Source organism: Simochromis diagramma, unplaced genomic scaffold (assembly GCF_900408965.1).
Source record: "Simochromis diagramma unplaced genomic scaffold, fSimDia1.1 OVJJ01000602.1, whole genome shotgun sequence".
Lineage (NCBI taxonomy): Eukaryota > Metazoa > Chordata > Actinopteri > Cichliformes > Cichlidae > Simochromis > Simochromis diagramma.
The window spans coordinates 9,211,298-9,238,972 of NW_024387040.1; the positions used below are offsets into that span (position 1 = coordinate 9,211,298).

At 42.2% G+C, this 27,675-nt stretch overlaps 1 protein-coding gene across 1 annotated transcript in view; it reads right to left on the bottom strand.

Annotated features, from left to right (window-relative positions):
* Positions 1-27,675, bottom strand: part of asap1b (ArfGAP with SH3 domain, ankyrin repeat and PH domain 1b) — an 80,958-nt gene that overhangs the window by 15,374 nt on the left and 37,909 nt on the right. The window contains 15 exon segments of the mRNA XM_040044236.1: positions 90-157; positions 245-360; positions 1,065-1,150; positions 3,352-3,538; positions 3,615-3,706; positions 3,904-4,037; positions 6,324-6,490; positions 9,243-9,291; positions 9,579-9,666; positions 15,098-15,167; positions 15,289-15,389; positions 15,657-15,665; positions 16,936-17,022; positions 18,187-18,262; positions 19,528-19,613. Of these exon segments, the coding sequence (XP_039900170.1) occupies positions 90-157; positions 245-360; positions 1,065-1,150; positions 3,352-3,538; positions 3,615-3,706; positions 3,904-4,037; positions 6,324-6,490; positions 9,243-9,291; positions 9,579-9,666; positions 15,098-15,167; positions 15,289-15,389; positions 15,657-15,665; positions 16,936-17,022; positions 18,187-18,262; positions 19,528-19,613 (1,416 nt within the window).

The window sequence follows — 27,675 nt, forward strand, 5'->3', positions numbered from 1 at the left end:
ATGTTTGGGGGGAGGACGGGGGGTTTGTGTAATGTTTCTGGGCCTTTAATGATCTACTAAGATGTCCAGCTGGTCGGTCCTATACTTACTGCCTCCTCACACTGAGTGTTCCTCAGTCGCCTGGCAACATCCAGCGCCGTCTCTCCGTTCTGATTGGCTGAAAGGGCGAGGACGGACAATCAACAGTTAGGAGTCTGATAGGTGATGACATTAACTGGAGGACGAAGCTCGGCGTGTGACTCACTGATGTCGGTGGCAGGCTTGCCCCTCAGGAGTAACTTGAGGCACTCTGGCTTTTCGTACATGCAGCAGTAATGCAGGGCGGTGTTCCCCCACTCCGTCTGCTTATCCAGGTTACCGCTGAGTTAGGAAAAAAACAAAAACAACAAGACTCGCGCAGTGAGGTCACATGCCTGAGGGTGTTTTCCACAGTCCTGCAGCTTTAGGTTAATATGTTATTGCTCAGGATTTTGAGGTTTAGCATGAAAGAAGAGGATTGGAAACAGCACATTAGACGTCTTGAGTAGAGGTGAGACATTAAATCATTCAAGAAAAACTACAAACTACAGCTAATGGCGCAGTAGCAATCTTTAGATCTTCTGCAATTCCCATGAAGGCAACAAAAAAAATATTAAAAGACAAGGCCTAGACATGGGTTTAATTAATGAGGGGGTCTCAGTTCAGCAGTGGAGACTGTGTGCAGTTGGAGCAGTGGTGGGTAAACAATTGAAAGGAGAGGAATAAATTAAGGCAGAGAACAAGTGCTTGACCCATTTCTGTTTGCCTTGTGGGAATCTGAGCTGAGCTGTGCCGCGTGAAGCTTTTCCTCTGCACTGCTTTATTAGACTAGAGCACAGAAAGTGACTCGCAGCAGACAGACGGATCATATTTAATACAGAGTGTTTACACCAAGCTGTGCTGTTTTATACACAATTTTACTCCAAAGTACTCGCGTGTGTTTTTATGAAAGTTGAACAGCTCTTTGCACTCCTCCTGAGCCAAGCTGAATGCACGCAGCTGCATTTTCTAAAAGGTTTAGCAGCTCTTTAAAAAACAAAATGTACCTGTTCTGCACGAGGAAGTCCACCAAGTGCAGGGAGGTCTGGTCAGCAGTCCGTACAGAGTAATGCAGTGCAGTCTCTCCAGCTTCCTGCAGGGGGCCATCAAACACAGCAAAGACTCAGTGGGGCGATCTTGGGCAGCATCCATTCTGTATTCTCTCTCTGTCTGCGACTCTTTCAGCATTTAAACAAGCTGCAGTAAACAAAATGGCTCCTAAAAATAATACTTCTGCAGGCCTGATGCCGGCTTTTGTCCATTCCTGGGAGTCTCTTGCTTTTATTTCATCTGTCTTGAAGCTGGATCTAGGTGGTGGTGTTTTAGATTCAGCATTAAAGATGGAGGTAAAGGCGAAACATATGGAGCTAACGCTTAAATTTAGTGGATCTGTTGGCATCTGAGAGGGGGTCGGATTTAATCACGCACTGCTGTCACGCTGTCTGTGTTTTGAGTTGGGGGTGGGAAGTCACAGTGCAGCCCTTCGGATGCACTGACAGCAGCAGATCAGATATCGGTGAGTCAGACTTCACAGCGCGTTCAGCAGCACCACCCCCCCACTCTCCGTCACCAGACGATATCCTCTTTTATTCCTCTGCAGCATTGTGCACTTAATTTTTCATTAGGGAACGACCGTGTTCGGGTTATAAAACCTTGACCCATTTACGTCAGATTAAGTCTTATCACGCATGTTGTTCACGGTACTGTATCCTCACCAGACACTGCTTGTTATTCAACTTTCATTTTTGCCTAAAAACAGCAAAAAGGCAAGAGAACAAAAGCGAGAGGGGAAAAAAAAACAAAACAAGCCGAACCACAAAATAAAAAACAGACGCATGAACTGAGCCGCTACAGATGTCGCCATCTAAATATATGTGGACTCAAAACACATGATGCCCTGCAATGTGGTGGAGGTTTGCTGGCTATCACCACCTGCTGGAGAAGTTAACCCGGATGACTCAGAATTTTCCAACTGTTACACCCATTTCTAACTGCCAAATAATTCACCAGCTGGCAAGAACGTGTCAGCAGCGGCGGTGTTGCTGGGAAGAAACCACACATGAGGATGAAACCACTGCAGGAACACGCACAGAGCACTGACCAGGCGGCTTCTGAGCGTCGCAGTCTGCACGTGTTATGATTCCAGGCATGTTTTTGCATATTTTCTTCTAAATCCTGTCAGGAGAAGCGGACAGCTCTGGCTTCAAGTGTTCATGTTTGAATTCATTTGAGCTCCTCAAGCCATTTAATGGTTTAATTACTGCCCATTTCCATACAGGGTTCATTCATGTGTTTTTTTTCTTGATTATTTGTGATTTCTGCTCGCTGTATGACCCTCTACTGGCCTTTTAAACTTTTAACCCTGTGGCTGATTTTGGCTTAGAGTTACCTGACAGTGTGATCTGTAGCTGGCTACAGATCACCGAGGTGTCGTCAGAGTTGGATATAATGTTCTGCTTTATTGGCATAAATGGTCCCCATCTGTAAATATGCACTTTTTAAGGCACAATTTTATGACCTTCAGCAAATTGTTTTAGGCGTGCAATTTTATGTGTAGTGCTATTACAAAGCAGATGTGGTGTTTTACTCTCTTATAATCGCAAGATTACGCTTCTCCAATTTCTTTCCGCATTGCATCACTTTGGGGAGATGTCCTAGGCAGCAAGTTGAAGGGAAATATGACTGAAAATTATTCTGTTTTGCCTCCAAGAGTATTTCTTTTTTTTTCTTCCATAACATATAGTTAATAAAGCCTGGACTTCATTGTTGATCCATTTTCTGGGCTATGTTCCACTTTTAGAGCCTTTTCTTTAACAGTACGTTGTGTACACCAGAGCTACAACAATCCAGACTTGGACCAATCACTGTACATTTTTGCCAATAAAAAGTTTCTCTTCTGCCCTGTAGGACCTATAAAAAGTCCTATAATTTAGGTTTCTGCAAACTTTGATAGTCTACAGTTCCTAAACTGTGGACACACAATAAAAGAGAGATTTCCTTCAAGTTAAACAAATAACTAAAAAGTTTCTACATTGGAAACATCTCTCTTAAAAAACATGACTTATTATAGAATTTCCCAGAGGAACCTACTCAAGTTCTATCTGCCTATAAGACTAAGAAAACTGTTGGACAAATCTAACACTGTCAGTCTTTAAAAGCACTAATGTTTATTTTTTGATTCACCTCTACTGACATTGATTTTGACACCATAAAAAAAAAAAGTTTGAAACAAAATTATCTTATCGTGTTTTTAACTTTGGATAAATCAGACCTTTAGATGTCTCTTTGACTCACCGGTCCTGCCTCTGGAAGCGGCTCCATAAGCTCCACCCCCTCCGCATAGACCTGAATAAGTGCCAGCAGGTCCCTGGACTGAACCGCCTCAAACAACTCGATCATTTTAGCTGCCGCAGACGTGCACGTCTTCCTCGCGTACTTGTGGTCCACATACTTGGCGTTGATGAACTCCTTCCTCACTGTCCTGTGGACAAAATGTCAAAAAAAAAAGTTAGAGAGTTGAGTTGAGAGATAAAGATTTGTTTATATATAAAACTTACATGTCACTGGAGGGAGTGGGCTTTGGTGATGGGGAGGGGAGGTTTCCCTCCATGATCTCATTGAAGCTACTGTTCCCTACATTCTTGGCCAGCTGTGGGAGAAAGAAGGGAAACATCAGCAACCAAAGAAAGACACATGATGTATCCCTGCAGCTTTAAAGATTAAAATTGGCTCCATCCTGTCTTCACAATACTCTTTCATGATTCCTCATATTTCAGGTGAAAACAGTGAAGGGTGTGCCTCGAAAATAAGATCAGTTCCCTCGACAGGGCCGTTCGTCTGACTCACCAAGAGTTCTGAGGTTCCTAACTTGTCGAGCTCCATGGACTGGATGCGGGAAATGTGGACTCCCATCTCTCGGTGGATGCCAGAGCATTCGATGCAGGTGAGGATCCCCAGGTTGGTGGACAGCCACTTTGGGTCTACAGACAACAGTGTAATACAAGTTATTACGGCTACAGGAGGCTGATATATAAACAGGTGGTGATTTGACCTCCTACAGTGAGGATGTCAAACTCATTTTACATTGTGGGCCACATATACAGCCCGCTTTGATCTTAAGTTGGCCGAACCAAAGAAACTCTCCTTTCTTCCAGTCTAAATTTTAACTATGTATTTAATTCCTGAGACATTTTAATACAAAAAGTGCAATTTTAACAATAAATCTCAGTTTTTCTAAATGATAAAGAAATGCTGCTTTAAAAACAATGTTTTCACTGTGCACATACTGTGTAAAAAAAAAAAAACACAAACAAACACAAACCTTTAGATGACTTTTATTTATTACTTAATTACTTCTGTATAGTATGAATAGCAATGAGGTAGGTCTTCAGCCATCAGTAAAAATTTTGTAAAATGTATGAAAATACAGTTTGAAGTCCAAACTTTATGCGCTCATTCACATTTTCCAGTACCATCTAGTGGTTTGGATTAGAGTCTTTGCCGGGACAATTCTGGGCCCCGGGCCTTATGTTTGACAACCCTATCCGACAGCATCGAGGGCTCAGCTGATAAACCTCCCCACATGTAGCAAATCTTACATGCAGCATGCAGTTTTATTTCCTTTTTAAATTGCTGCTGCCCTGCAATCTGCTTTGCAACCCACCTCCACTACAGATGCCTCTTTTCAAGCTCTTCCTGACTTCTTATATAACTGATGTCTGTTCTGTATTGCGTTATGCTTGCCGCACTAGTCACTGGCCGCACGCACTGTGACTTTAAAACCGCCACAAAAGCATTTATAGTGATGCTTGAGGCGTGCTTGACTCTGATGACACAAAAGAAGAAGTTGAAACAGGAAACAAAGCGATTGCTTAGGTTTTTTTCTTCCTCCACAGAATGTCTCATCTTTTCTAACTGATGCAACACTCTCTCCCTCAGTTTTCTGGAAATATCTGTGGTCCTGCATTAACACTGAAATGCATGTAAAGCCAGACCATTCGTAAGGGTAACAGCACTAAGCATAAACTGCCAGTTAGGCTTTGCATGTCCACATGTACCATATCCTCAAATCACTGCAACAGAAAACAACCATCTTGTGAATAAACTAGCCCTGATTGAGCTGCTAAACCACAGCTTATTTTTCCACTATATTCATTGCCTTTATTTATTAATGCACCACCACTGCAAAGCACAAAGGCGCACGCGCACAGAGATGTGGCAGATCCTCGAAACCTCCAGAGACTGAGCGACTTTGCTGACTGATGTTCTGATGCAATCCGGGGGAATTAAGGAAGCTTTAAACTGTGACCTCAGTGATGCTGATGCTGTGAGGCGAGGGGTGCTGCTCTGTCTGAAGCTGACAAGTTAACACCAGAGGAGGCTGGTGGAAATGATAGAGACAGCCCAAAAACCCGGTGAGTCATGCACACAAACACAGACTGCAGGAAGGCACGTGCACACATTTACACAACACAATTAACAGATGCATTGTGAATTTATGGGTCCTCTATAGCTGATTAATGCTATCTTACAGATGAATTTCCAGTCAGAGCATCGAATGAGCAGCAGAGGGAACAACGAGGTGACCTTTGAAAGTCATAAAAAGGTCCTTCAACCACCAAATTAATTTTATGTGTTGAGGAAAGGGAAGCATGGGCGTCACCTTCTCGGTCAGATAAAGGAAAACAACAGGAATCAGATGCTTAAATCCACATCTGGAACATGTGTTATGCCAAAGCCATGTATATGAACGGATGCAGCAACAAGAGAGCAGACATGACAAATTACCTCCGCTCTCTGAGGACCGCAGGGGTCGACGAAGCGTGTGTGACTTATGTAACATCGTGATGTAATGATGTTGTTTCTCAAAGCCCAGAAATGTTTTTTTTTTTCTCCCCCAAGAGATAAAGTCCACCGCCCCAGTACTCTGCAAGCTGCTGTGTGTGTTTATACAGACAGAGTGGAGTGTGTGGATGCAAGCCTGTGTGTGCTGAGAGTCAGAGGGTCTGAGTGTCCACGGCACTCTTGAGTGCTGACTCTTTGCTTTCTAATGTGAGGGGGAGTATCGGGATAGAGCTGCGTCCTGAATGCTAACAACACCAGCATGCGCGCACACACACTGCAGTGTAGCTCGCTCAGCAACCATCTAACTGAAGGACACGGAGTTCAAGGCAGTGGTGACATTGTAAAGCTACCGAGACAGGAGAGCGGCTTTAAATAAAACATGGTCCACATTTAAATGGACTCGCGCAGCTCCACAAACACACCTGCAGCTCCACAGTCGCAGCAGACTTCATTGCCCGGCATGCGCAGCACGTCTTCTATGATGGCTTTGGTGAGGTCCTCTAATCCGTCCTCCCCTCCGCTGCTCTGCTCGCCACGAAACGCCATGTTTAACGCCTCCTCCTTGCTGTTGGTCAGCACCGAGATCCAACTGCAAGAGGGAACATTGTTAGAGACATTACAAACAATAAAATAAAGTTTTACTTTATTGAGATAAAAACAGCTAGGGGTAAAGTTAAGGAGAGCAATTCAGCATAGCATCATTTTGTGATAAAATGTCAGGAAAGCGCCCATCACAGGTTCTTAAAGCCTTCGGTGACCTTTTATCTTGTCTAAATGCATCAAAATCACAAAAATACACAGAAAAGCAGCAACAGGGAAGCTAAAAGGAGGGATTATGTTGCATTTTTGCTTTACAAAGATGCTAAAACACACAAATATTTGCCCATTCTTTGGTTTCTTTGAAAAGGTTAAAGAGGAACCAATGCACCCACGCAGGCCTGTGGCCGTTACAACGAGGCGGGCGTACAAACACGACCTCCTGCATTTCACTACACAAAGCACAATCTGCACACACGCAGCCGATCGCAGCCCTTCCTCTGTCACTGCCACTCAATCCCCTCTCTGAGAGCAGACAGACAGTGGGCACACAAACCGATGCATTCGATTGTCTGTTTATCTCCATGTGTGGAAAAACAAGATATTTTAATCCACTAATGCGTAGGTGTGCAGATGCCAGGCCAAAAGTGTTTGCGTGTTTGCTTACAATATGCATTATAATATGCTGCCGGCCTAATTGAGGAAGAGCGTGATTATGTGAAGCGAGCGCCCTATGAAACACTAAATATTTGAAGGGAACTACAAAGAAGACGACGCCATCGCCGACACCACTGCAGTTGGAATTGCGTGACGGAAGGAGCAGAGCAGAGCCGCGAGTGGCATCCCAAAGGACTACAAGCAACACGAAGTGTTCAAGCAGGACTGAGCGAAGAGGCAAAGCCACAGCGAGGCTGGAAGAAAGTTTCCACCATCAGAGGAAGAACAGCCACAGCATCACAGAGTGGCAGATCGACAGTATTCAGACTCGGGTTTGTTTTCACTCCTCTGCGTTTATGAGTGATTCGGCTCCAGGGGAATCACATCTTATGTCCAACAACGTCATCACAACACTGCATTCAACTGTTTTTGTTTATCTGTACGCAACTGCTGATCTCATCCCAGCTCCTGTTTGTTGGGCAAGCTATTAAAAAGCCTGTAAAGCATGAAAACAAAAATCACCAAAATATAATTTTTTTTTAAAATGGAGTTTTAATTGAACCTTGTGACAATTTTTTTTTTAAAAATAATTAAATATTAAACAAATATCTGGCTTTTAAAATAATACTTTATTGCTTAAACGTGTATTATATTAACAGGGTTAATAGTTTCATTAAAAATCACATACGTACGTTGACAATCGATTAATCCCAGTTTCTCAGTTCTATTCTTTCATTGTTATTTGTGTTTTATTTTATTATGTTAGTGTTGTGGCCTTTGTTTTAATTTAAAGTGAGGTCGCTTTGAGCTTCGAGAAGTGAAGGCCTTTAAACACTGGTCGTGTAAAATCTGGGTGAATTTTTCATGCTTTAAAAATATTTTTCTGACTCATTCTTAAGTCCGCCGCTCACACTGACCGCGTACTTTCACTGGATGAATCGGTGATATTTATTCTTTCAGTAGACGCTCGGTCTTTCAGATTTTCACATGAGAATAAACAGATCTGACCAATCAGACCAGCGCATTTGGCAACAAGTCCGCTTGTAGTTCAAAACACATACCAGTACTTTTCTAAACATATTTATTTACTTAAATCAAAATCTGATCCATAATCCGTCAAGCAAACAGGAAAACTCGTGCATTCATCATCCTGTGACTTATTCTCACAAACTAACAAAGCTAGTTTCACTTGAAATTTCTGGAAAATTGAGGCGGCCGGTTTCCACAACACGATGACGAATTAGCGACGTTACATGGTTACCGCAGACACCAAAAAACGACTGTTGCACAGTTTAACGTGCCTGCAGCTGCTTTACTCTGACCAACCGGCCTTAATTTACAAATTTAACTTTCTGTTCGTCCTCCCACATGGTAAAAGCAAAGCCGTGTCTTTGTGACATATTAATTATTCAAATTTCACATGAATGCAGACGGCATACTCTGCACTGCAGAACTGCTCCTGTAACTCAAAAAACACAACGTACAGGCTTTTATATAGTTCCCAAAAATTATCTAACGCTTGTTTTTTTTTAGCCACAATGACGACTAAATTTGTCCTCATGGAGTCTGACTACACAGACAACTCGCCAATTTACAATATGACTTCTTGTGTCATAAATACGATTCGACTTCAACAGAAACGGCAAAAGTGAACAACGCTAAGGCACTTTTTTTATATCACACCACCTTATTTTTCATGTGCAGTCACTATAACACTGCTGTAAAACTAATTTAAACACGTTAAGTGTGTGAAAGGATCTCTTAAATAGGTAGCACAACCGTGGTTATTCCTGTGTATGTGTGTCTGCTCGTGCGTGAGGGTATGGGGAAGCAACAGTATGAAGTTACAGCGACCTGAATTACTCCAGACCACCAATCCCCCTGCCATCCTCGCTGCCACAGAGTCGCAGCCTCACTGCTCTCTACAAAGTGAAAAACACTTCCTGTGCTCAAGAGTGACAATGAAGCGACACACCGGCGTCCCATTAATGAAAAACCTTTAGCTGACAGCTAAAGACACCTTTAGCGAGATCACACATAGAAGAATAAATGGGTGTAGACTGAGGCGAAGTGGTGTCAGACTGATTCAAACAGCGATAACAAGCAGAACGAGGATCATGTGTCTGTCGTTACCCTGAAGTACTCACATGACAAACTCCTGCTCATCCTCGGCCTGGAAATGATACGTCCGGTTATCTGCAAACAATAAACGGTGGAGTTAAAAAATGCAAATGTCTACTTTTGCATTTATGATAGCCAGCATGCAGCAAACGATTCTAACGCTTATCTGTGTTCTTAATACACTATTACACAAAGAAAACTGCATGTGGAGTTTCCACAGGTCCTTTTACAAGAGGCAACTCTCATCATATTACAAGTGTTTGTCACCGAGCCATTCAGGCATGCGTTAAAGTGCGTGACCGTGTGTGTGTGTGTGTGTGTGTGTGTGTGTGTGTGTGTGTGTGTGTGTGTGTGTAACTTACGAGAAATGAGATCAAAGCATTTCCGGTCCTCAGTACTTGGTTTCACCTGGCAGGTGAGCAGGTTGAGTTTGACTGGCTGCCTGTTGGACTGTAAGAACAAACACAAAGATCACACACTGGACCACAGTGGAAATATTACACACAAGCACAACACCGTCCTCACATCAGAGACATAAATATTTCGTTGCTTTGGGGATTTAAGTTCAGTCAAACATCTCAAAATGAGAAGCAGTCGACACGTGTATGCATGTAAGCTGGTGTTCCTCGGATGAAGTGCAGTGACTGTGTTGATCACTTTTCATCGTTCAGTGACATCATCGTCGTATTACCCACAGAAACAGTAATATCTGGTGTCGCTAATATCAGCTCACCTGGATGAGCAGGCGACCCGTCAGCCTCTCCTACCTCACTGAATAATTCACTGCCATTAATAACTGGATGTCTTCAAATTCCCTTCATCTTAATCCCGGCAAAACTGAGGCTCTAATTTTCAGTTCTTACGATCCCCACCAGGAATTTTGCTATCAATATTATTCCCCTGCATTTGAATTTTGAATCTAAGAATCATTGCAAAACTCAAACCTCTACTGCCACCCAATAATTTAGAACTTTTAGCAGTCGCCTTAATTTTCTCCCGTCCGATTCCCTCTCCTTTCTCTTCAGCCAGTTTTTAACTGGTCCAGAACGCAGCAGCTAGGCTAAGCCTCCTGGCAGTAGCGTCTTAAGGTGGCACAAATTGCCTGGAAGTGCAAGTTCAAGAACACCCACCTGCCAGGTCACCACTGAAACGCCTCACAACGTATTAGTACCGGCATTGTCATGACACGAGCGATTATACATCATAGCCTGTTATTTTTGTCAAAGGTCTATTTGAACACTTGGGTTCACAAGAACTCGTGCAGGATGTTTCATAGATGCATCTATGGTTTCATTCAAACAGTTGGGTGTCCACGCCGCCCACCCGCTCGGCCCTTAAGCCTTCAGTCTGAGTGGTAACTAGCCACAGCTCACATACTGTATCACCCCTGTTCTTGCTTCCCTTCACTGGCATCCAGTGAAACTCAGAATCCATTTAAAAAGAAAATTATTGAGAACACATGAAACCCTACATGGCCAAGCTTCAGCACATGCAGCAGCCCTTAAACTGTTCCACACTTTTTAGGGCTGTAACTCCTAATATTTGGAACAAACTTCCTCAGCCTATCAGGTCGGCCGAATCTCTGGTTTGTTTTAAATGAAGCTGCTGAAGAGTCATTGCTATAAGTTAGCGTCTCCGGAAGTGTGTATGCAGGAATGAATGCAAGGCCGTATGTTTGTGCGTCTGTGTCCTGGAACATGTAGTCTTATCTTTAATATGATGCTGTCGTCAAACTGTGAACCAAATAAATGGATTATTCTCTGCATCATACGGTCAAATAAAGGTTAAACTTCATCACTCTTAGCTGTAGTGCCGATTAATTACAACAATCGTGAACACAGCTAAGCATCAGCATTTAACACTGTCATTGTGAGCATGTTAGCATTCAGCTAATACAGCAAGCACAGCCTCACAGAGGCCTCAACAAGTGATCAAGGCTCCTCCTCAAGCTGAATTCAAAGTGTGCAAACATTTTCACACACAATCCACCTGATTGTTGACGCTGTACATGCAGAAATATGGCGGGTGAAAGTAAAAGTTTGGTTGAAGGGAAGAAACACTTTTTAAAAAATTTATTTCAAGTCTATTTCCTGTCCACGTAGAGTGACCCAGATGTGTTTTTACAGGTGTAACAGTGATAACAGAAATGCACAGAAACCTCCTTTGATGTTTGGCAGTACAGCCCATCTTGTTTCCAGATCAGGTGTTCTGACAAACCATCCTACTTTGGCAAAACGTCCTACCTTAAGTAATTTATGCACATTTCTGCCGTCACAGAGTAACTCCAGCACAAATTTAAGTAGGTATGATGGTTTGCCACTTAACTTTGCCCATCAGAGTAAGCTTGTAGCTCATATTCATAAAGCCAGGATGGTTTGCCACTTCATTTTACCCATTAAAGTATGCTTGTCGGTCACATTCACAAAGGTAGGATTGGTTTGGCACTTAATTTCATGTTGTGCGCATGCGCAGAAACAACGGGTAGGATGGTTTGTCAGGTAGGATGGATTCCCAGAACAATTTGCGCATAAACACAACAAAGTAGGAAATAAAACATGAGTAACATATGCACAATTCGTTTTGCTGACTTGGTGAATGAAAAACATTTCTGGGTTTCCCACAAACTGAGGGGTCTTCATGTTGTTCATTTTGTCAGAAACAACAAAAAGAAATTATATAGAAAAGGAGAGAAAAATGCTCATGTTTGAGTAGCTGGAGCCACCAGATGGTGGGTATATTTTCATTTTAAAAGGATTTGCATAATTCTCGTAGATAATTGTATCAAGTCATGTTTTTATTATTCAACAAAGCTTCTGCGGTCCGAACTACAAGCTGAACTCAAGGTGCCCCCATTAAGACAGTGGACTGAGCTGGCTGGGCTGTGTACTGTAATAATTGGGTCCAGTTGGCACGTACATACTGAGCATTGTCTCCTGCCAGTGCCCGGGCAGAGGGGGGACGAGGGCACGTGCTAATGAAATGCTAACAGGCTGTTATGAGCCTTGGAGTTGGTGTTAGCCTGCTGGCAAGATGCCACATCCAACTAAAGCCACCTAAAGTTCATCTGCACTGAGGCCTGAAGAAAAGGGAAAAACCTGAAGCGGCGGTAAACTGCTCTCGGACAGAGAAAAACGATTACAAGCTCAGTATGATAACCGCTCAGTGGGCTAAATTAGAAACTGAGGTCAAAGATTCAGTTCCTCCATCACAAAACGCAACAAGAGAAAACATTTTCCTCTCACATCACAGGCGACCACTTCCTCAGAGCGTCTTTGCAGCAGCAGCGTGAAAGTTCAAAACAACAAAGCTCACGTTCACGTCAGTCGCGATCATCCTGATCCTCCCCGCTGTGTTACAGCTGGAGCAACTGCTGTGTCTGCTGGGAAATAAGCCGCCAGAGTGCCAACTCCACCAAGCTCATCCCACACGCCCGACTCGCTGCCAATCCTCACCGGTTAGAAGTAAATAAGGCTGAATTCAAACATTTGCATGTATGCTTAAAGCCGTCAGGGATGATTTATCTGATTTAATCCACAGGCTGTTACTACACAGACATGCTTGCGGATTTGTAAGGCTGTGCTAACACCGGCACGCTCACAGAGACAATATGCTAGTGTTTAGCAGATATGGTGTTGACCATTAGCCATCATCTGCTACTTAGCTCTAAACACAAAGTACAGCTGAGGCTGAAGGGAGCGCCATTAGTTTATTTGTTGAGGTATTTCAGTCTGACCGCAGCGATGACTGACCCAGAGTCCCCGGAGTCAAGTTGTTAGCATAACGACAAATAAAACACATCTAAGGTTTCCTGGTGATGTAAACACTTTATGAGAGGATAACATCTGCTCTGTTCGGTATTTCAGCTACAAACAACAGAATATATGTATAAACTCTGCTTCTCACCCCCGTGTGTGGTTTGTGGTAAGTGTGTCTTCCTCAAGCTCAATTCTGGAAGTTTGGGGGTTTCTGCAGCATCTAAGCCGTCCTACTTTTAATCTGCACGCACAAACCACACAGTTAACTTGGAAATTGGAACCAGTCCCAATCAGTGGGTTGATATAATCTGCCAGTACAAAGATGCATTTGTGTTATTGGCTATTTTCTTTCTGCTATGCACAGTTAGGGAAGGTACTGTCTGTCCAGCAAAGAAGCTCTGATTTCCTACCAGCAGACGAGCGTCACAACTAACAGCTTGTCGCCAACTAGTTTGTGAAAACTGGACAATAAAAACAAAAACGTAGGAACCTTATCATGTATACGTTTGACGTTTTATCTCTGCACTACAGCTGTTATAGTATTTGTATTTTTTTTTTCTATTTTTACTAAAAACCAGTCTAGTTTACATGTGAGTGTTAGCGCAATATTGCTTCCTTGTGTGCTATACTGAGGGGGGTCTGAGTCTAAGAGTTTCACTGTCAGCAGTGATGTGCCATTGTTACCTCTCTTACAAAAAAAATCCCACAAAATCAAAATCTACAGTTCTCAGGGGCTCGCCAAAGCTGGGCAGCAGAAGTCTGGACTGCTGGGAGATGATGGTTCACTGTACTGTACAGTGGAACAAGAGATTCATATCATGGATGCGCAGCCAACAAATCTGCAGCAAGATTGTGAAGCTGCGACGTCAATATGAACCAAACTCTCTGAGGAATGATTCCAGCGCCTTGTTGAATCTATGCCATGAAAAATTAAGGCAGCTCTGAAGGAAAAAACTGAACTAAACTGAACTGAATACAGGTATGGGAATATTGGTAAAGACATATATCCAGTACCTGCTGTGCTCTATAACAAAAGGCAAGGCTGAAAGAATTTAATTAAAAATAATAAGTGCATATATTACAATAAGCCACAGCTGGTAGCTCTGCAGATTTGATTTGGCAGATTTCTGTGCAGGATGCCCTTCTCGACACCCCAACCTTCCCCCAAAGGATTAATAAAACAACATTTCAATAGTTGTCTCGCGCCGACTTGTCAAAGCTGTCTGAATTAATAAATCACATAGAAATGATACTAATTGCTAAATCTATTCTCCTGGATACATTTAAATAATATTAAAAGTCAAGTTAATGTTGAAGCTCAGTTTATTTGTTGGTTATGTTATCAGGTTGTTTGTTTGTTTTTTTTGGAGGGGGGGGGGTCACTTTAATCTGAATTGTATTTATAAGCTGTAAGAGGAATTTCAGTCAGAAAGTCTTGCTTTTAATATTGACAAGGTTCAAATGTTTTTGATGACCACACTGACGTAAGTAAGATTCAAGAGAAGAAAAAAAACCTTTAGGAGCTTTCACACTAAACACTAAAAGCACCAAAAACATAATGAATTCCTGAACAATGCATCGTTTCCTGTTAACAGATGGACTGTCCGAGCGTGATGAGACACCTGCCACTGCTCTGCCACAATTAGCTAAGAGCTACTGATTGCGCTAAGCCCCCCCTGACAGTCCAGCTGGTCCCGTGGGAGTTTCGAGGCTCTGTAGGTTACACCTCAGTGGCCGGCGGTTGACAGAATTAACCCAGATATACGAGCCCCGCGTTAGATTCCCGAGGTCCGGAGCGGGAAAGAAAACATCACACTGAAACTTGCCTGCTGCACAAGAGCGGCAGCGGTGGCGGTACCCTCACACTCGCTCTGAGATGAGTCACCGAGGCGCAGCAGGCAGCAAGGGGGGGTAAGAGGGTGAGGCAAGGTTGCCATGACAACCCATTTATGTCAATTCCACTGTGCCAGCCTCCAGATTGTGACGAGAGAGAGAGAGAGAGAAAAAAAAAACCCCACAACCTCCCCACATGATGTTCTCCTTTTGATCCGCACAGTCAGTGCTGAGGGTCACGGGGTTCATATGAGCAGCTGTGCCTGTGTGTGTGTGTGTGTGTGTGTACTCACTGTGGCATGAGAGATGGTGAGGATGCCCCCCTTCACTGAGCACTGCCTCCTCTGCCACACCTTCCTCAGCCTGTGAGAGGCGAAGGGGCGGGGTCAATCATTAGAGATATTTCCTGCCTGCTTTACATTTTAATGCGTCGTGAACGCACACTACAGCGTTTTTTTATTTATTCGCTGTGTTAGCAGCTTACCCATCACTCTTCTTCAGCAGGTAGCCTTTCTTCTCACTCCCAAACTCCTTGTTTCCCTGCAGCTGGTGCATGCTGTAGCCACCCTGCTTGCTCTGCGAGTCCTGCGCAAACCCACACCATAACACAAAATAAACACTTTGTGTGCATAGAACAGAGAGGCTTAATAAAGACATGCAACACATAGACAACACACACACAAAAAGGATTCTCTGACATCAAAGTGCTTCTGAAAAACAAACCAAGAGTGAAGACTTAAAAATAAAAGGAGGTAAAAGGCATGCTCTGCAACATCTCTACAGGGATAAAGCACTCTACTGTCAAGCTGAAGAACACAGACGCCAGCATGCTCAACATGCACCAACACTTACTCTTCTAGACTTGATTCCAGACAAGCAGAAGGCAGAGAGGAGGGGGAGATAGAGGGGAGAGGCGTGAAAGATCCGGCTCAGGTGTGAGAAAGTGTGCTACCTGCCCGTGTGTTAACCAAACCTACAATCCTCTGTGCTTATTGTCTAAAAGTGGTGCTACAGACAGAATAACTGAAATGTGAAAAACTGTATATATTGTTTCATGCAGACAGGCACACCGAGAGTGTGAACGTGTGAACCGAGAGGGTGTGAGCTAACGCACAGCCGAAGCAGCCTGTGCTGATAAGTAAAACGAGCCGGCAGTGCTGGCATACATGCCAACCCTCCCGATTTTTCCGGGAGAATCCCGAATTTCAGTGCCCCTCCAGAAAATCTCCCGGAGCCACCATTCTCCCGAATTTCTCCCGATTTTCCACCCGGACAACAAAATTGAAAAACCATATCGCAGAATTCATAGCGCGGCCCAGCCAATTCCAGTTTCCAACAATGGCGGCAGCTACTTAGTTTTAATATTGCTCTTATTTCCCTTTCTGGGTTGCAAAAGAACTTTTAACATATTTTCATGGTGAGATTGTAGCTGTGTAAACTTCAAATATCTGAGCCGGCGAGAACACCAAACTCCTGACACATCGTTTTCAAACCCCCGCGGTCTTTCGCTACTCGGGTTAAACGTGATATATAAGTCACTTTGATAACTTAAAAACGTTATTGTTTGGCTTTTTCCGTGTTTTATTTGTTCGTGAGTAAATCGGTTTGGCTGAGAATAAAGTTATTAGATTAGATTAGATTAATTTAACTTTATTAATCCCTCGGAAGGGTTCCTCCCAGCCAATAATAACGGTGACATTTAACGTATTTTATCCGATAAATAAACACTGTAAAATGTATTTATCACCCCCCCCAACAGCCCTTTTCAATGTCTGCCTAATTCTGAGGTCTCAAGGTTGGCAAGTATGAGTGCTGGAAAGTGTGTGAGAGTCGGGCAGCGAGTGGCTCTCCACTGAGCAGCCAGTGAGGCACAACGCTGGTCACCAGCAAAGCCTACCACACACTGGCTACCAGCATGGTACAGCACTGGGCACTCGCTCTGTGCTGCTGGAGACAAGCTCCAAAAGTTGGTGGTGGCCAGAGTGAGAGGACGTGAAAAAAAAAGGAGGTTTCAGAATGACTGGGATGACTGAGTCAGGCCTGTTTTCAGCCCAGTACAGCTGAGTTTGTGCTGGGCTGGCAAGTTGTGGGTTTAAATTTGGCTTTGTGTGGTAGGGTGTGACCTGCTTACCTCCTTCTGGTCCAACTGGAGGGAGGACTTGATCAGATCTCGCAGGGCAGTCAGCTGCTTCTTCTCCTCATCCTGAGTTTGTTTGATCTGCAGATAGTGAAGTAAAGATATAAGAGGAAAGCTAAGAGGGCTAATAATGCACTTTTAGTTTAGTTTCCCTTCTTTATTATTTATGCAATGTTCATTTAACCAGGAAAGTGTGACTTTTGAGATTAAAAATCTCTTTTACAAGAGTGTCCTGGCCAAGAAAGACAGCAGTATAATTAGCTGATAAAAATAAAAAACAAAAAGTATGTATAAACTTTAAAGGCAATAAATGAAACATCAATAAAAGACAGTGTTTTATACCAGAAACAAGGGCAGTAATATTCAGGCAAAACATCTACAGCCCAAATGATCCAATCACTTAAATCGCAGAGTTTACTTTTGATTTGTGAAGATACACTTAGGCGCAGTGAATGTACCAAACTATTAACTGCACTGCTCTCACGTCAGCACAACCAAACATCGTACTAAGGAGCTGAAAGACTGAATAATGTCTGATCCAAACGTGGCCCAAGTCAGGAAAATTTCAGGGCTTGAAAACAACAGTTTACAGGTGCTGAGAAAAAAGTTATAGTGAATGGACTGGTTCTGTCATAGCTCCACTTTCTTCTTTACTTAGACACTCAAAGCACTTTATACTACATCTTACATTTACACCATCTTACATTTACACTCCGCTGAACGCATTAGGAGGATCTCGGGGTTCACTGTCTTGCCCGAGGATACTTTGGTTTACAGACTGATGTGGTCAGGGATTGGCAGATTGGTAGACTAGCAGATGACCAGCCTATACCTCCTGAGCCCAACAAGTTATGTGAGGTCTAGTATTTTCCTGAATCATGACAGTGGGTGCAGGATTGCCCAACTTTTCTTGCTTTAAAAAGTGCAAGAGCATGATATTCTGAGAAAACTGCTGCTTCAGGAGAAAGCACAGCAGTGCTGTAAATAAGAAGTGGTGGTCAGCATTTGGTGAAGGATTATCCTCCCCTGTGTCAGAATGCTACATTTGCTTTATATATATATAGATATGTAATGTGTAATTAAAGTGAAGTGAAAATAATTCGGTTTGCTCATTCTAACGATACTTCTTAGTTTTGTCCAGGAAAGCAGGTGACCGACTCTTGGGATAGCTCAGAAGTTGTTTTCTATGAAAAATGAAACCCTATAATGAGCAGGAGATGAAACCAGAGCGAAGAGGAGTTTTACATTGTAGAGATCAGCTGCCAGCTTCTCGATGTACTGCTTCAGCTTATCTGCTGTCTTCAAGCCATCTTGGAAGAAACTGGGGGGGGAAACAGAGATAACACGTGAACTTCACTGGCATTAAAAGTCATCCAGATGCGTGACATGTGATCAAATCTCATGTGTTACAGTGAGCTTGGTTTGGCCTTTACGAAGGTCACAGAAAGAGAGAGAGAGGGATAGGGCGATGGAGGCAGTTTAATGTATAGCCAGGCTCGTTCTGGCACACGAGTGCTGGGCAGATTTGCAGAGGTGCTTAACACATCCTGAAATCCATTACAGATGTGTCAGCGGTACACACCTCGATGCAGCTCCACGGCCGCAAATCACCACTAATGATCTCCATCTCCATCCCTCTCTCTCTCCGTCGATGCTTTTTTCTTCTCGAAACATACATCTCCTTTCCTCTTTTCATTATTTTCGCTGCCACCGCTTTCCCTCTGCTTGTTTTCTTTCAGCCTCTGCACCGACGATCCCACATCTCTCCTCCCACTCCAGCGTGCTCTCCGTGTCAAGTACTGTTGACTTTGCAGAGTGTCAGAATGCACAGTTTAAATGTTTATACTGCAGTTTTAGAAAAGGATTCACCTCCCTTGACTTGACCTCCCTTGGCACATTTTGCTGTGCTGCATAGTTAGCGATGGATTCATTTTACTTGGCGTTTTTTGGGTAATTTAATAACTGACACCCATTACGACTACAGTTTCTGGCAACCTTTTATTTGCCACTTTTAGTTCAGAATTGAGGGAAACATTAATCTAACACTGCGGTAGTGTTAGATTGTAACTTTCTTAATTTTAGAAGTCGAATTAAAGCTGAAGTGAACACAAAATTGCCTCCTGCACTTTCCTCAGCTCGCCATCCGGCATCCTTATGCCTCTAATCCATCACCACTGCAGTTTTTCTCTCCATCAAGGCCCAGGTTGGACAGATTAAAGGGGAAGTGTATTGTTTTCTCCCGGTATTATGACAGGAACTAGAACGCTGAGAGATGATCTGTCATTCTGTCATGGGCCACAGTTCTGGCGTGGAGAGCACCAACTTTATTTACCCGCCAAACCCTGGAGCTGTCAGAACGCATCTTTGTGAGGACCTGTGCATATTTATGAGAGCTATATATGTGTTCCTGTGCACCCTGCAGAGCTGTGATTCATGCAGGAGCAAGGAAATTGACATCAAGAGCTGCACGGCAAGACGGAGAGTGAGGCAGCAACCTACTTCTTTTGAAAGAGTTTCGTTGGTGGGTGTGATGGACATGCCAGGAGAGCGTTACATATGGGTTAGGGGGATTAAGGTGGTACTTACTTGCACTGTGCGTGGTAATACTTAATTAGATTCTGAAGGAGGTCCACTCCTTTCTTGGTCTTGATCTCGTTTACTTTGATCAGGTACTGCAAGAAGGGGAGAAGCAGAGTTCAGCCACGAGTTGAAATGTAGGGTACGTTTATAGGATTTCTGGGTTTAATGAGGTATAACATGCCAGCACTGTTACACAGACAGTAAAAGCTTCTGCTTTTGCCTTAGATACTTATAACATGAGCACTTTGCATTATGATAATCTCATCTGAGTGCACATATGTTCATGAGACCTTTGATGTGCGAGCCAAGCCTGTCTCAACACTGTGGGAGCGGAGACCAGATAAACACTGTGAAATTCCCTTGTAGAGCAGGAGAATACCATCCCTCTGCCTTGATCTAAATAAAGTTTCAAAGGGTTGATGGGAAATATTTAACATTAGCATTATTTTAAAAAAAGAAGAAAAAAAAAGGAACAGCCTCTAGAGAAAGTGCTTTGTAGGCTGTGTGCTCAGTCTGGGTGCCTTCAGACGATGCTCCGACCAAACAAACAAATAAAAGAGGATCTTAATCTGAAACTAATCCTTCAGTGTGCCAATCCAGAGATTTACAAAGAGTCACAGCTAAAGACCACTTTTAGCTCTACGGGAAATTTTACTCTATTACACAATACCGCTCTGAAGCCTGTGACGCCAACATACAGTTTCAATTTGCTCCTAGTATTGTGTTCGGATGCTTGGGTGCATCCACACACGCCTGAGCGCGTGTGGATGCGTGCATATGCGTGCATATGCGTGTGTGCATGCACGCAACCCCCGCTTTGTCTGCCTCACACAGCCTGTTGGACGGGAGATTATCCACATTTTGTGCCAGGCTTGTGCAGGTTCAGTGTTTCGCAGCGAGCTGCCGAATGTGCGAGTTTGGACTCTTTTGTGTGAATGAGCAGCGACGTTCGCACTGCTGCCGCGTCTGGGCAGAGCAGAGCACAGCCTGCTGAGCCCGGCCTTTCCGCGCTCGTTCACCGGCAACGTGGGATGAAAAGGGCGAGAGAGTGACAGCGTCCTGTAATCTGGTGATTGAGTAACGGCGAGAGAGCGAGCGCACGAGCGAGTGTGAGAGAAATGAGGTTAAGTGGGATGAACAGATTGTACCACTGACTGCAGCAAACGCCCTGCACACAACAGCAGCACCACTGATATCTCCAGCCTCTGTGGCTGTTGATTAAGAGACTTTTGATCCGAATGATTACTGTAGCTCCTCTTTCTTTTTTTTTTGGTACAACACCTTGTACACTTACAAAATGCTTCAAAACATAGACAACATTTTTTTAAATTACAGAACAGCATCACCTAACTCCCATCAGTAGAATTTAAGTCTAATCTATGTATTATTTTAGCTGCAAATCCGAACTTTTATAACACCGATGCATGTTATAACTCAGAGACACCAACCATTGTATACATTAGGTAACGTCCCTGAACGCAGCTCATCTCATCTTACAGCAAATCTGCACGACCATGTGAAACAATGATAAAGACATAAACATCCATGGCCCTGCCAGCTCATGCTCATACATTATCTGAAGTGGTTTGACATCTCTGAATATAAATATTAATGAGTCCACAAGCACACCAGCGCCTGGTGGGTCATGGAGTTTTTAAAACTCAGTGTTCAGCCTCTACACTGAGCTATATTTGTCCTGAATACACAGAACCAAGCAGTTATGTTCTCATTATAGTGCGTTAACATGTTCTTTTTAAAGATAAATATATTCTTGAAACCACAAAGTCATCAAACTGGCGTTTTCAGTGAGGCCGTTTTAAAAAAAACAAAAAAACACAAGTGGTCAAAACCACAAAGATGTTTTTTTCCTGCTCAGAGGACTCCTGTCGGTCTGGGAGGACAAAGCAAATCAGCACGGATGTGCAACGCTCTCAAGAATTTTAAAATCAAATCTGGGACTGAGGAAGCCAGCGAAAGAGGAAGTCGGAGCTAATGTAATGTAGGAGCTACAACTAGTCTTTGGCATTCAGCATCAGCTGGAGGCGGACTGCTAAATTGGATAATGTGATGGTCTTCTGGAATCATGCGAAGATAAATCTCCCTCAAGTGCCGGTTCAAACATTTCTGCAGCAGCGTATGAAACACAACGTGAAAGGAGGCGCCGTGTTGAGCCTGCAGATGATCATCATAAACAATATGAAGCTTCTCTGTAGGCTGAAATGAATGAAAGGCTTCTCCTCTTTCTTACGGTGCTTTAGAGTGATTGGCTGTAAAACCACTTTCCTGTTTGTTTTTTTAAATACTTGACATTTTAAAAGGATAAAAAGGGAAAAAAGGGGAAAAACATAATTTATATATAAAAACAAACATGCCATCTGAAGGGGGGGCAGGGATAGGATAGGAGTACATTATATGTATCCAAATACATCCACATGTTTTTACATGCCTGCCTTACAAGAAAGAAAAAGGATGTTTATAATTTCCAGCCATATCTCAATAGCTCAAACGCTTCCTCCTTAAATTTGGGGACATTCTTCCTGTAAACTTAACTTTCTGTATCATATTTTTCTATTTAATTAATTCAGGAGGTTTTAATGTTTTTCCATCCTCTTGCTTCGGTGCCATCCCTCTAATAAATAGATCTCATCTTGATTTTGGCAGATTTGACAGTGCGCAACAAATTTAAATGATCAAAACGGGAAAACACAAATATTTTATAAATATGCCAAAAGTTTATTTATAACTAAAAATTATGTTGTTAAATATTCACATTTTTAAACCCAAATTTGAGCCGGACTTCTCTACAATTAATTAATTAATTAATTAATCAAGCAACAACGTTCAACCACTAAAACCACTTTTACCTTCAGGAGTAACTCGAATCAATAACCAAAGAATTAAAGGCCACATTTCATGTGTTTGGCTGACAATCTGAACTGTAGCTGTAATTATTTATCTTACAAGCTGTTTTATTTCTGCAAAATATTCTTGAACACAATTCGAGCACTAATTATTTTCCATTCATTTCCATTTTGGGTTTACTTTTTTCAGTCGTCCACATCATTAAAATTTTCTGGTTACTAAAATCTGTAAATCTGATGTTTTAATAATATGACTTTTTCACATTTTTTACTCATGTTTTTCTTCTTTTACTGTTTCACTTCATTTTTCAGCCCTTTTGTAGCAGCATTTGCAGATCAAGTTGTCTGCAGCTCTTAACAGTGGCTGCTCAGCAGGAAACGGTTGTGACTAGCTGACAAACATAGTGTGAAGTCAGAAGAGACTAAAAGCAGAACAAAAAGAAATAAGTACATAAAGTGACCTTTGTATTTAAGTGGCCATAAACAACTTCAAATTCACGATAATGAAGCTCTTTAAATGCTAAACGTGTGAGTACTACGCTTGATAAAAACTTAGAGTGAGGGAATCTCACATAGACACTTATAGCTAAAGATTAGGAGCTCCATAGTTTCCTCAAAGTCCCAGAATGTATTTATTTTAAAGCTTGTGTGCCCAATATAATTAATTATGAATTCAAATGAGTCTCAAACAACTTCAGATGCACAAAGCCGCTGCATAATAATGACAGCTCAGCTAATCAAGGTTTATTTTTACCTTGGCTTGTCTTACAGAGGTTCTGCTGCATGCAAACATCATTTGCTTTGCAAAGGCGTAAATGATTCCCGCTGATAACAATCCCATGTCTATCTGTAAGAGCAGCACGATTTTAATTGCAAGACATTCAGAGGCGAAAATAAACTTGATTAGCTAAGCTCACGCCATTAGGCGCTAAGTATGTGCATCAGGGACACAAGATTAAAAAAAATACCATCTTAATAAACCTTAAGGGGACCTATAAAAGCTGAGATTCAAATAAAGTTTCCATGATACCAGAAAAAAATGCAAGTAAGGGTCATGTGAAAGTGAGCTAAAATGCACACTAGCATCTCCAAACACTGAACAGAGCAGCCAAGCGGATTAGCAGCTGGTATTACCACATTAAAAGCCGTTACTAGGAGAGCTAAAACTATTATGAGATAAGGGCTTTGGTTTTAGAGCCACAAACCTATAACACCGCTAACACACCATATGCTGGCATCCTGACAGAGTTGGTGAGAATACCTGTCAGAAGGTTAGCATATTAGCATCTACAGTAGTGCAACAAAAGTACACCTTCTTCACTTTTACATAACAGGACATAATGAAATATAATTTGGTACCTTACCAGATTACCGAAATAATAAAAAAAAAAACCTCAGATGATCAACAACATGACAGATTACACTATTTTATTATTTATTCAACAAAAACTCAAAGTCCAGAAGCAGTGAAAAACTAAATACACCCTGTGACTAAACATTTTGTAGAACCACGTTTAGCAGCAATAACTGGAAGTAATCATTTTCTGCATGGCTTTATCGGTCTCTCACATCGTTTTGAAGGAGTTAATGGCCGACAGCAAGGTGCTCAGGTCTTGTGGATGCAAAATCCCAACCGACACTTCTCCATCACCTTGCTTAACAGTTGGTATGAGGCATTTGTGCAGATATGCTGTGCATTAGAGATTTGAGAGGTAGGTAATACTTTCAAACTTGTTATGTCTTTTTCTAAATGTACTCTCATGAACTTTAACTTTTAACATGCTAACTGAGGCCCGCAGAGTCCGAGATGTGGCTAATTCTTCTAAGCATGGCAACACTACAAGAGCTTAAATGGTTTCCACTTGTAAATACTCTTTCTCACTGTACAGTGACAGACTTCATATTGTTTGGTAATGATTTTAAAACCCTTCTCAGATTGATGGGCAGCAGCAGTCTTTGCAGATATCGGTCCTCCTCTGCAGGGTGTGAACACATCTTACTGCTTCAGACCATCAAACTGCCAAAATCTCACTTTTATGGAGGTGCTCTACTTGCTGATAATCAGCTAATCAAGTGCATTTGAATTGGAAGCTCCTGGCTGCTACTCATCCTTTTAATTCCTGTAGATGTAATCAGAGTGTTTTTTTTTTTACACACTACTTCTAGATTTTTTCCTAATTTTTCTAAATTAAAACAGTGGAATATATCAAGTGTTGCTATTCATCTGACGTTTTATTTATCTAATTTTAAAACCTGCCAAGGACCAGATTGTTTTTATTATGTCCTGATACATAAAACCTTAGAACTGACAGAGGGTGTACTTTCCTTTTCTAATGTGAAGCTGAGCTGTTAGCGATTAGCTCAGAGATTCTTAATATTCTCATGTTGGCTCATGTTTAGCTTTAGAAGTCGTTGGAAAACATCAGAGGTAATCAAGTATGACTTGATCAGCCATTCAGTACGTGCTCTGTAACAGAGTAAGGAGAAGTTGGAAGACAGGTGGAAAATGTGGGCAAGGAAATACTTGAGAACCACAGTGAGAAGGGGGCAGATCAGCATGGCAGGGCACAAAAGAAGTGCAGCGAGTTTTGTAGTGAATAATTCACACAGCCAACAGCAGTGCAGCAGCCATTGGTCCATTATGTAAAAAATCCTACCAGGATAAAACAGTGAACGAGGCGTAGGCGTCACCACCCACCACTAGAGACGGTTTTGGCAGAGCAGAGTGAGCTCTAACAGTTTGTTCTGATTCTCATGGGTGCATAAGGAGCTCGCAATTGTTTTACACTTAATTCTCGCTGTCAGATTTCTTTAAGTTTGCTCTTTGTGCGCTAATATCAAACAGAGTTACAACATGTTTAACAGCAAACACGTTCACGGCACCAGATGAACATCTGAAAGCACTTAAAGACAAACGTTTGATTGTTTAGTAAGAGCTCAAATATCCAACTTATGTCATCGACTCTTTTTCTTCTTATTCTTATCCTCTGACATGCAATCACTGCAACAACCAGTTCAGCTCCAGTGCTGACAAACAAAGACTGAAAATACACGCCTTTCTCTTGCATTACTGTAGCAGAGGTGTATGTTGAAACCCTACACATGGTGCTGCACATTACAGTTTTGACAAATCACTAATTTAACCAAAAGAAATGACTAATTCATATTTTGCTAAACTACAACATCAATGAGAAGAAACTCGTGGATTCTCACTGTCATGTATTCTTGAGCCACCCCTCATTTCTTTATATATTTACAGGAAAATGGGAAATAGGTGGAGAAATTTTGTGAATATATACATAGACATATAGTATAAAAGGCAAAAAGAGAGTTTGTCATTATTTGGACGACCACCTTTGTTTTTCAACACAGTCTGAACTCTCTTAGGCCGGTCCATGACATAGGCTACGTTCACACTGCAGGCGAAAGCACATCAAATCCGACTTTTTTGACCCTATGTGACCCATATCCAATCATGGTTTGACAGTGTGAACGGCACAAATCCGATATTTTCAAATCCGACCTCACTTTCATATGTGGTACTGAATCCGATACATATCTGATGTTTTAGAAAGCGACTGCTGTTTGAACGGTCATGTCGCATTAAATCCGTCTTTTACGTCACTAGTAACTGTTGGGAAGACAACGTTGGAGAAACGTGAACATTTTATTTTTACTGTATAATCTGCAGATTCTGACAGAAATCTGCAGCTATCCTCTGAAGCACCGCTCCTCTAAAACAGCAATACGGATAATTATTAGGCCATATGTAAATAACAAAATAACTTTATAACTTAAAGCACAATTGGGAAACGTAAAGTCCGAAGCAGTCAAACAATATTGTTTGCTCTGGGTCTAAACAGAGCGCGTTGTGTGTGACGTCTTCTTTTGCGCATGCGGGCCGCTTTGAGGGTTCACACTGGAGCGCGTTTGCTGTCGCATTTTATTTGTAGTGTGAACGAGCAGACAAAAAAAATCTGATTTGATCCAAAAAATTGAAATTGAGCATCAAGACCTGCAGTGTGAGCGTAGCCATAGTGTTACATTGCGTTTGGGAGCATTGTCATGCTAAAAGGTGAAACCATTACCGATCAGACACGTTCCAGCTGGTGTTGGATGGAGGATCAAAATCTGTGTTGATACTTTCATCAAATTTGACAACACCAACACCTCTGACTGAAGCCCAAACCATGACAGTTGTACCTCTCTCCTGACCTCCTCTGCACAAGTTGATGACGATAATTTATCCGTAAATTTCAATTCACCAATTCCTCTCACCTGTTGCTACTGGTTTTTAGTTTGGCAGAGCTTAACCTTTGGCCTGCTTTTCATAAATGTTTACTTTTATACAGTCTATTAATAAACTTTGCTCTTCGTGTGTGTGTGTGTGTGTGTGTGTGTGTGTGTGTGTGTGTGTGTGTGTGTGTGTGTGTGTGTGTAGTGGTGGTTTTGTCTTAATATTTCAAGCTAACAGGAAGCAGGAGACATTAGGTGACAGTATCAGTATCAAAAACATATTTCTATATTTATACCTTCTTGAATTTCCTGCATTTCGTTTCAGTCTTTGCCTGAATCACCTTTTCTTTTTTTCTATGACAAACTTTTGAGCCTCGATATCCTGAAATATATCGGAGTTTTAATAGAAAAGAGTCAAAGGGAAAGGCCATGCAGTGATTAAAATACTTGAAAAATCCTGAAATAAAGATATTTGAGGAAAAAAAAGCTTTATGCTACGTCACGAAAGCCAATCAGCTGGGATTCTCCCCACAGGCTGTGGATTCGCCTGACGCCACTGATGTTCAGAAATAGAGAACAAGCTTACCAACTGTGGTTACATTTTGCTTTTACAGAGTCGGAGGAAAAAAATGAAAGGCATCATGGTCAAGTTTTGAAAATCTGTTTCTGTAACTGGATTTCAGCTCTCTTGGTCGTGCTCCTCTTGCCCCGTTGGCTGCTGGAGCGACTTTTTGTGGGTTTGATGAAAACACACCAACTGTGGACAGCTACCCTGACAGGATGTTGAGGACCAGGGGAAAAATATGAACTGAATGAAATTAAGTGAGTGAGTGATCTTTTTTAATATCAATAAATAATAGTTTGTAGATCCTTTACTGACCATTATTTCAATCAGCTTAGATCCTTTTCTTTTTTTAAAGTAAAAGACAGAAGTGACAGGAGCAGGCTAGTGGGTATGCTGCTGTATGTTTTAACGCTTATCCCACTAAGATAAAGTCTTACCTCTGTGATTTATTTATTTATTTTTTACAATTTTGGGCAAAATTGTTGCTTTCGT